Here is a 10,601-nt window from a genome sequence, read left to right as displayed (position 1 = left end):
ACCAAACGCAAAGCGCTGTGCTGTAAAAGCACACAGACCCCATAGACTATAATGGGGTCCTTGTGCTTACCGGCAGATGTCCGCAGGGATCGTACGGACAGGAAAGTAGTTCCCAATCTACTTTCCTGTCCGCATGATTAGTGCGGGCAGCGTGCGGCAAGCACACAGACCCCGTTATAGTCTATGGGGTCTGTGTGCTTTTACAGCACAGCGCTTGCAATTGTGTTTGTACTCTGTTAGGGGGGGGCTCCATGCGCACTCTCAACATACGGAATACCAATGCCGATATGAACCAACCCCAAGTCTACACCCAGTCTTGAACAAGGTATATCTCTATAGTGTAGGTTACCATCTGAATTAGGTCGCCATGTCAGGCCAGATCGGCTCTCACAATTTAACAAAGAACGACAAGTGTATATAAACATATATGCATATATCTTAGTACCTTCTATGCAGTGTTGCTGAATTATTTGTGTTTATATAGATAGAGAAATAGATAAGCAATGCCAGGTAGACTTTGGTAGATGGACTGCTTTCCATGACAATTGGTGCAATACACCTTTGTACAATACTATGCACAATACACCTTTATAATCAATGCAGATAAAATGAAAAAATGAAAATTACTCTGCTAATAATCTTAATTAAAAACTTCCCACCATGTTGGGTCTACAACCTCTATGCAGGGTTATGTGTCTCCATGGTAATAGACAACAACCAAACCCTGTGTAGACCCCCTATGATGACACTCCTATATGTAACCTACTTCCTACTGATGTATATAAGGGAAAAGTGCAGGATCGGAGCAGAGTTTCTATGCTGTCTGTTACCATAGAGGCATATCATTCAGCAGAGGGACTGTACACACAAACTGTCAGGGCATTTTTAATGAAGGCTATTTGCAATGCTGCTACTTTTTTAATGGCGTGTGAATTGGAGCAATATAAACGGTTACAAAGGTTTGCAGAACATCAGACTATCAGATGAGTCAATTCTATAGAGAGAAAGCACTTTGCAATTGCCACAGACTGAAAGCAAAGTCATTGAGGACTCGGAGAACTACACCAGTTAATTTTCCTTTCTCCCTTTTCTTTTTTTTTTTCTCTGTTCCACTCTACTAGCTGTTAATTCAGTTACCTAGGCTTCAACTCATTGCTCTTGTCTTTCATCCTTGGCTTCCACAACTATGATGAGCCATTACAGAAGTGCTCTTAGAGACACCTAGTGGGCCAAGTATCCGAACAAACGGTAATGCAACACCATTCTCATATGCTACCGTGTATCTAAATCACTTCATGGGCACATTCCTATAGACAATGAATACTCGGATCAATAATGCAGGCCCATATTTTCTTTCTGGTATAATGGGTTAAATCAGGTAAACCATACTTAGACTAAACACGGCGACATAAAATCTATGGCTAGAATCTACGAGGAATGATAAATATCAAATTAGCAAAAAAGCAAATCACCCAGACCTGAAATAATAAATAAATCTCCATATGAAATTTATGTCATTGTAACTAAGTCACACTCACATAAAATTAATTAATCTAATGCAAAACTGTTCTCCATGCATTGTTTGGAGCCAAATCCATTTGCTACTGTCAGTAGACAGCATGTCCTTGTCCGCTTACAGCAGTTGGATCTGTCTTTCTCACTTAGCATTATGACAGTAGAACATTAGGATCCACATCTGGCACAAGCATTTTACAAGATAGTAAAAGTGGATTTGCTTTGTTACGATACAGATTATCTCTGGTCACACAATACATGTGTCAGGACATGTGAGGGACCACAAAGAGCAGCATTCTGGATGATAAATGTATATATGCCAAGGCACAAGAGCTGCTTGTTGTTCCAGGCAAGATGGAAGCTGTGAACAGCTCCTGTATATGTCTACTGTACAGATGCATTGCTTCTCTGCCTCCATCCTCATATGCTTGTGCTAGATATGGCTTCATCTCTCATTTTTACATTCCTTGGGAAGACGAAACAACAATCCTGTCGCCTTGTATCGCCATCTGTCGGCGTTGACTCCTCTCTTGCCGACAATTTGGGCTTTTTTTGCAGTGTGCGGAGCAGGATGACATCCCTGCACAATAAACATGTGTATCAGCTCGTGGGGGTGACTGAGAGCAGACTGGCTGCCTGCTAAGCCCCAGAAAGATGCTCTAGACAAGAGGAAGGATGGCAGCGATGAGAAAAGAGCATTCAGCATCTGTTTATTAGAGGGGGTGGGGGTCCATGGAGCTGGATTACAGGTGGTTGGCACAGTGATGGAGGGATACAATGGAGCAGTAGCCACACAGCGCCATCCACTAGCCAGCACTGATGAATGACGCTACATGTGAATGATCGTGTGTACAATGGCCAATCAGGTAGACGCCTAGCGGACCATGTTGTGCATGCCGGGGACTAGATTGACATGTAATGCATGGTAGGATGTTGTCAAGTTGCTAAGTAGAAAGGCTGAGTCTGCTCAGTGTTCTCCCCCATCCACCCTACCTAGTGTCAGGCTCCTCCCTCGCTGCCCCCATCCCCCTTTCCTTTCTCCCGCTCTCCTCTCTCCATCTCTCCGTGTCTGTTTTGTCTCTACCTCCCTGCAATCCCATCGGCTTTAATAGGAATGACAATGGGACTGGTAGAGCCGGAGGATGGATGCAGTGCGGGCTGTGTGTGAGCTTGGCTACTGGTCACACTGCAGCCAAGAGCCGCCTCTTCTCCTGCCACCCTGATCACACAGCAGCAGATGCATTTTTCATGGCTCTCCGCGATGGTTGGGCCCTGGAGACTCAAGTCTGAGTAAGTATTAGCTTTTCGGCTTATTAAAAGGCTGGCTGCAGGTTAAATGGTGGGGATGAGGTGGGTGTTGTTGCTGCTGCTGCTGCTGCTGTCTCTCATGCCCTGCTCCCTGTTTCATTGGTATGTTCTGGGCAACCTAGTGGAATTGTGCTGGAGTCTGATCACACAGGACTGGATGGCAGTGCAGAGAACTACAGCTCCAGCTGCAAGGGTTAACAGGATCGTGGCGAGTGGATGGTTAACTTTAGTCTAGGTAAAGGAGCCTGGATCCACTGCCTGGCATTTCTGGTAAGCATTTGTAATTCAATTAAACTTTTACCAGTAACAGCAGCAACAGCAGCAGCAGCAGCAGGCACAGCCAGCACTGGGCAGCGGATTTGTGGATGAATAGGTTTGGACAGGGACCGGAAAGGTATGAGCAGTGGAGCCAGTCAGGCGATTGCTTGTGTATCCCACTGATCCGGGGGATCTCCATGGTTTTCATTGCTCTGTGGCTTGTGGGTGTTGAAATGCAAGTTGTAGGATGGAGGCAAGAACACCAATGTCTTGTGCAGTATATAGGATGTGCTCAGAACCTCATGCAGGCACAGCCATGCTGATCCTATGTAGTGAATATGAACTAGTCATCATGGCCATGTACTAGCACAGGCTATTTCTATTATTGGACAGTTTTTGTAGGTCTCCTCATCCCCTAGGAGTAACATTAGCAACCATTCCTGCCTGTAATGAGCAGCTTCAATGCCGAGAGTATTGACAATGGCGAAAATAGGAATGATCTATTCGATTGTGCTCATTAAGCTAGTTGTACATCATCCCCAAAGTCTAGGATATTGGGCTAAGCACGGTCCCTGGAGACATTGACATGTATGTGCAATGATTAACCCTTCTGCAACCTTGATGGATTATTGTGTGAAATGATGTCTGCAGGATTTGGAAGCGAAGGAGACATAGGAGAGGGGTGTATGTGCTCAGCATAGTCGTCACCTCCTGGTACAAAATGCCATTTTGCTATTGAATCCTTTTTGGCATCAGACAGCAAGAGAGAACATGACGTTCCCTTCTATTATTCTATACGTGTTATCAATGATGATGATGATGATGATGGAGATGACGATGTGGTGAAATCATCTGTAGACAAACTGAAGCTTTGCTTGTAAAAGACGGTAACGCATTGCGGTAGAACTATAGCATATCCAAGTTGTATGGATTACATGGAGGGAAGCCTGTACATTAATATGGAGATGGTACAGTGCGCTGTTCAATGGTGCGGTGCTGAAAGCTAGGAAAGTGGGGAAAGATCTCCGAGGTGACAGCCATTTTCTGCATACTTCTAGATGATTAGGAAGCTTTCCTGTGAGAAGCTGTCTGCTCATGGCGAGCACCTCATAGACATAGGAATCAGGACACACCAGGCGATAGTCAGCAGACATTCAGCTCCGTGCACGATCCGATGTGTGTATATGTCTCCTTGCTCCCATGCCCTACTTAAAATGTCTCCTGTTTTGTCCCACAGGAGGTAAAATGTACCATTGCTGCTCCGCAGTCACGTTTGACCAGGACTTAAACAAGAAAATGCAGATGTGGCTCCTCCAGACGATCGCATTTGCTTTAACATCCCTGGTTCTCTCTTGGGCAGAAACAATAGAATCGTATGGAGAGGTGTGCGACAATTGTCCTTGTGAGGAGCGAGATGGCATATTGTCTGTGAATTGTGAGAATAGAGGGATCATTAGCCTTTCGGAGATCACTCCTCCACGTTTCTCAATCTATCACCTCTTCTTATTTGGGAATCTCTTAAATCGCCTGTATTTCAATGAATTTGTCAACTACACCGGGGCTTCTATATTACATCTGGGTAATAACGACATCCAGGATATTGAAACTGGCTCCTTCAATGGACTTCAGGGTCTAAAGAGGCTCCATCTGAATAACAACAAGCTGGAACTTCTTAAGAACGATACCTTCCTTGGCCTAGAGAGCCTGGAATATCTGCAAGTCGATTATAATTATATCATCTCCATTGAGCCTAATGCTTTTAGTAGACTTCACACTTTGCAAGTCTTAATACTAAACGACAACCTTTTGTCCACTTTGCCTACCAATCTCTTTCGTTTTGTCCCTTTAACACATCTAGACCTGAGAGGAAACAGACTGAAAGTCCTTCCTTTTGTGGGTCTGTTGGAACATATGGATAAGGTGGTGGAGTTGCAGCTAGAGGAGAATCCCTGGAATTGTTCCTGTGAGTTAATAGCCCTGAAGGATTGGCTCTATAGTATTTCCTACTCTGCCCTAGTCGGTGATGTGGTTTGTGAGACCCCCTTTCGGTTATATGGGAGAGATCTGGATGAGATTTCCAAGCAGGAATTATGCCCCAGGAAAATGATCCATTACTATGAAATGAGACCCCCAATTCCTCGGAGTACAAACGAGTACTTCCATACCACCCCAGCCTCGGTCAATTCTGGTGCCACCATATCTTCCTCTGTTTACAAAAATCCAACCAAACCCAAAAGCACACGGCAACCCAACAAGTCCAGAGCACGGGCCACATCCCACCACCCTCCCAAAGAAAATGGATACATTGCTTACCAGACCAAATCCCCAGTGCCTTTGGAGTGTCCTACAAACTGTACATGTAACCTACAGATCTCCAATCTGGGACTGAACGTCAACTGTCAGGAGAGAAAGATCCAGAGTATCTCCGATTTACACCCTAAACCTTACAACCCCAAAAAGATGTATCTGACAGGCAACTCTATCACTCTGGTCCGTAGGTCTGATTTTATTGACTCCACTGGGTTGGACCTTCTACATCTTGGGAACAATAAGATATCAGTTATTCAAGACAGAGCCTTTGAGGATTTGACTAATCTCCGTAGACTGTACTTAAATGGGAATTCTATTGAAAAGCTGACCCCAGACTTGTTTTATGGTCTTCAAAGCCTTCAATATCTTTTCCTCCAATCTAATGCTATTAAGGTCATCGAGCCTGGGACATTTGATTCTGTTCCCAATCTCCACCTTTTGTTCCTCAACAACAATCTCCTGAAATACTTACCTAGCAACATCTTCTCTGGATTGAATCTCTCAAGGCTAAACCTGAGAAGTAATAATTTTTCCCACTTGACAGTGAGTGGAGTGTTAGACCAGCTTAAGTCCTTAGTGCAGATTGATCTCCATGAGAACCCTTGGGATTGTACCTGTGATGTGGTGGGCATGAAACTCTGGCTAGAGCAGCTCAGCGTTGGGGTCCTGGTGGATGATGTCATCTGTAAAACTCCAAAAAAATTTGCAATGAAGGAAATGAGACTGATCAAGTCTGATCTCCTTTGCCCAGATTACTCTGACATTCTAGTTCCCACGTCTACCCCATCGGAGGAGCAGCCCCCAGAGAGCACGACCACCTTCATTTATCCCATTAAATTCAACAACGTGTCGAGCTCGGTGCCCTTGTCTGTGCTCATACTGAGCCTGCTCTTGGTTTTCATTATGTCTGTGTTTGTGGCTGCAGGGCTATTCGTCCTTGTGATGAAACGAAGGAAAAAGAATCAGAACGAGCCAGCCAGCACAAATAACTCAGACGTGAGCTCATTCAACATGCAGTACAGTGTGTACAGCAACAGACCCCTGCCTAAAGTCAAGACCCCAGCCGGCCACGTCTATGAATACATCCCCCACCCCTTGGGTCACATGTGCAAGAACCCTATCTACAGATCTAGGGAGGGCAATTCTGTCGATGACTACAAAGATCTGCACGAACTTAAAGTCACCTACAGGAATCATCTAGAAGAGGAAAGGGAGACGAATCTGAGGAGCCCCAGCTACAGTGTCAGCACTATCGAGCCCAGGGTGGAGCTTTCTCCTGTGCAAGATACGGATCGTGTGTATAGAGGAATCCTAGAACCTGACAAGGGACCTTCACCTGGGAATAACATCGAGTATAAATATAGCAATCCCCCTGCTTTTACCTACACCCCCAAATACGAAGCAAAGCGTCAGTTCTTGCATCCGGACAGGTTAAGAGAAGCAGTGCTATACAGCACACCCAGTACTGTCTATGTGGAACCTAACAGGAATGAATATCTGGAATTAAAAGCTAAACTCAATGTTGAGCCGGACTACCTCGAAGTGCTGGAGAAACAGACAACATTCAGCCAGTTCTAGACTCCTCCAACCACACTTTTATCTCTGAAACAAAGGACTAAACGATGATTTTGTTGCTTCAACCTACGGATGAAGTGCCTTGGCACAAGATTTTCAGCTGCAGCAATTATACTGAAAGGGTGTGCAATTTTCTTCTCCTTTTTTTGTAGGACAACATCAATTGTATAAATGGGGCACAACAATTACTGATTGCAAGAGGGTCTTCTCCTCTGTGGTCCATATCTGCAGCCTGAGAATATTAAAGAGTTGGAATCACTCCTGGTGCTAGGAGGTATATATGATGAATTTACCACACATATGCTATAACCCTTCAGACAAGGGTGGGTCTAAATAACTTTTCTGGTGTTTTAGCACCCCCTTTTCCCCTAAGTTTAATATAAAAGGTCCATTTTTACAGGATGTATTTGTATGCTTTCTGGACTTTTCAAGCTAAATTATGTAAGCTATGATCTTTATGCATCACCATAGATGGTGTTAAACAAATTCTGAAGTGCAAAGACATCAAATCCATAACTTGGGTAGTTTAATAACTTATTGTTGAAATATCAAATATTTTAATGTAGCACCTATTTTTATATGCACATTAGCATCTCTCTTCTCTCCTTCTCTCTATTTTTTATTTTATATTTTTTGCTTCACTTTTCCAGTTTTTCATTTGCTCCAATGTGTTGCACTACGATTGTGGTATCAGAGATGGTAATACAGTAGGAAGCAGAGCTGGTGATAGCTTGAACAATATGTGAAGATGACTTAGAGCAAGCATGTCAGTCACTGATGCTGTTGCAATTGTTCTATGAGAGGTATAATGAGTTCTTCAATTATCATCACTGGGCACTTTACAGGACTGAATAGTGAGGAGATCATGTAGGGGAATATCTGGTCTTAGGTTTTATTTCATTAGTCAACCAAATGTAATTTCTTGACTACTGTTGTAGCCAATTTCAGCTGCACTGTACAGATTGACATGTGTCCTGTCACTTGGTAGATTTGGCATGATGGAATTTGCAAGCTAGGAAAAAAAGAGGTCACTGTTTTTTGGTTACATTGATTTTATTTTTCTGTTTAAAGAAGTGCAGTGCTGTAATACATGTATCCAGCAAGTGATGATATTGTATGAGCAACAGTAGCCATTCAGGATCCATTTCAGAGTATAAATATTTCTAATTCCATTATTAGGTTTCTGTTATTGGGCATATATTAAAATATTAAACATTGCATTGCAGTTAGTGCAGGACAAAGAAGGATTCCAACCATATCCATATATGTTAATGCCCAAGTTGACAAGAATTGATAAAAAAAAGCAAATGTTCACCTTTTTAGAGCATGTAGCATTTTCATTCGTGTCGATATTTTAACCCTAAAACTATTTTATTTTTCTACAAATTCATTTTGTTTATTTACTCATTTAAAATTTGCAACAGGGTATGCAGTGGCATCATGAGATCAACACATTGACATGCACACACAAGCATGCACACACCTGTGAACACACACATATACATGCACACACCTGTGCACACATATACATGCACACAAAAGTATGCACACACTTGTGCACGCACACATATACATGCACACACACATGCACACACCTGTGAACACACACATATACATGCACACACCTGTGCACACATATACATGCACACACAAGGATGCACACACCTGTGTACATACACATATACATGCACACACAAGCTTTAACATACCTGTACACACACACACACGTATACATGCACACACAAGCATACACACACCTGTGCACACATATACATGCACACAAAAGCATTTACACACCTGTGCACACACATATTCATGCACACACAAGTATACACACACCTGTGCACACACATATACTGTATATATGCATACACAAGCATACACACACCTGTGCACACATATACATGCGCACACAAGCATGCACACAGTTGTGCACGTACACATGCACACACCTGTGCACACACACGTGCACACACAAGCATACACACACCTGTACACAAATATACATGTACACACAAGCATGCACACACACATGCACACACACACCTGTGCACACACATATACATGCACACACAAGCATGCACACACCTGTGCACACATATACATGCACACAGAAGCATACACATGCCTGTGCGCACACACATGTACACGCACACATATATACATGCACACACAAGCATGCACACACCTGTGCACACACACATGCACACACAAGCATGCACACACATATACACACGTACCTCTAACATTTCAGTAAATGGCACTGAAAGATTCAAATCAGGATTTTCCTTCTTTTGACCATAGGAAATTCATTTATCTAGTCTTTCTGTATAGAGCTCTTTCTAGCGTCAAAAAAAATAGTTTGTAGCCTCTTCCTAGAAAATTTTATATTTTGCATCCTGAGATTTATTTCTCATATGCAATGACCTACTTATTAAACACACTTTAATAGATTCTTCCATGAAGATCTATTTGTTGGCATATTGTACTTTGTATTCCTCACTTTCAATGGATTCTATAAACAGGGATATGCAACTTTTCAAATAACTGCCCTCAAAAATGAAGAATATTTTTATGAGCTATATTGTAATGAGTATTGGATTAACCCTCAGCATAATTTATTCATGATAGAAATTCTATATATCTTGCCTTTTATCGCAGTGCCCCATGAAGCACCATGTATTATTTTATATACTGTTCCTTGGAGATATGGAAACACAGCAGTGATATACCTTGCATTTTTATTTTTATAACGTCTGCTTCATTGTATTCATATATCATCCTGTATTTTAGATTTTCCAGTCATTGATTTATTTATTCCTTTTTTTTTTTTTCTTTTTTTTTTTATCAGCATCGCTTATCAACTTAATGTAATAAGTTCAACAGACTAAGCCCCCTCCCCCATTCTCATTTTACTTAGTTTACAAATTTTCATAATTCTTTTTAATGTTATTCCAGATTTAATCGATCTATACAAAAATAAATCTTAAATAAAATATATATTTTTTTATGCACGGTTATTATGATTTTGATCAGCATTTGTACAGTGTATACTTTAGTCAGAAGAGGATAAATAAGATAATGCATATTCTGGTGAGTGAAAGATTTTAACATTATATGGTATTTCTGCTTACAATATAGGGACATAGCCACATGAACTAAAATATAAGTAAATAAAGATCAACATAGTAATATGTTAATAAATATATGATGTCAATCTGTTTAACCATTATAAGAAAAAATGTCTGTATTTTAATGGAATAGCAAAGGATTCACATCAATCATATGTCTATACCAAACACTTGCTGATGATATTTTGTCGATACATGAGACAGAAAAGACAGGATAATATAAAGGCAGCTTTGTAATGTATGGAGGATGTTATTTTATTTACATTCAGATATTTTGTTCAGTGATATGTACTTTATTTAATCTACAAACTTTTGGGAATTCAATGTAAAATTATATTTTAAGAAATTAAATAATTCTATTAAAATTGAAATTGATTATACCAATCTTTACTATAGCATTCACAGTTTTCTTTATATACCATATTTTCTATATACCAGGATTAACCCTGGCCTATGCAGTAAACTGGGAGGGAAGATGACTAGCGCCATTAAAACTGGTCGTGT

At 41.5% G+C, this 10,601-nt stretch overlaps 1 protein-coding gene and 1 long non-coding RNA gene across 2 annotated transcripts; one reads left to right on the top strand and one right to left on the bottom strand.

The window, feature by feature from the left end:
* Positions 1 to 2,353: 2,353 nt before the first annotated feature.
* Positions 2,354 to 8,221, top strand: SLITRK5 (SLIT and NTRK like family member 5). The gene is made up of 2 exons (XM_075265304.1): positions 2,354 to 2,805; positions 4,319 to 8,221. The coding sequence occupies exon 2, from the start codon at positions 4,327 to 4,329 to the stop codon at positions 6,967 to 6,969; it is 2,643 nt and encodes an 880-aa protein (XP_075121405.1). The 5' UTR covers positions 2,354 to 2,805; positions 4,319 to 4,326; the 3' UTR covers positions 6,970 to 8,221.
* Positions 8,222 to 8,675: 454 nt separating this feature from the next.
* Positions 8,676 to 9,202, bottom strand: LOC142195484 (uncharacterized). The gene is made up of 3 exons (XR_012715092.1): positions 9,115 to 9,202; positions 8,999 to 9,054; positions 8,676 to 8,805 (listed from the first exon to the last, which is right to left on the bottom strand). It is a non-coding gene; the product is annotated as an uncharacterized LOC142195484 (long non-coding RNA).
* Between the last annotated feature and the right edge of the window lie 1,399 nt (positions 9,203 to 10,601).

The sequence above is a fragment of the Leptodactylus fuscus genome, chromosome 2 (genome assembly GCF_031893055.1).
Source record: "Leptodactylus fuscus isolate aLepFus1 chromosome 2, aLepFus1.hap2, whole genome shotgun sequence".
NCBI classification, from domain to species: domain Eukaryota; kingdom Metazoa; phylum Chordata; class Amphibia; order Anura; family Leptodactylidae; genus Leptodactylus; species Leptodactylus fuscus.
This window is presented reverse-complemented; position numbering and strand designations above follow the sequence as displayed.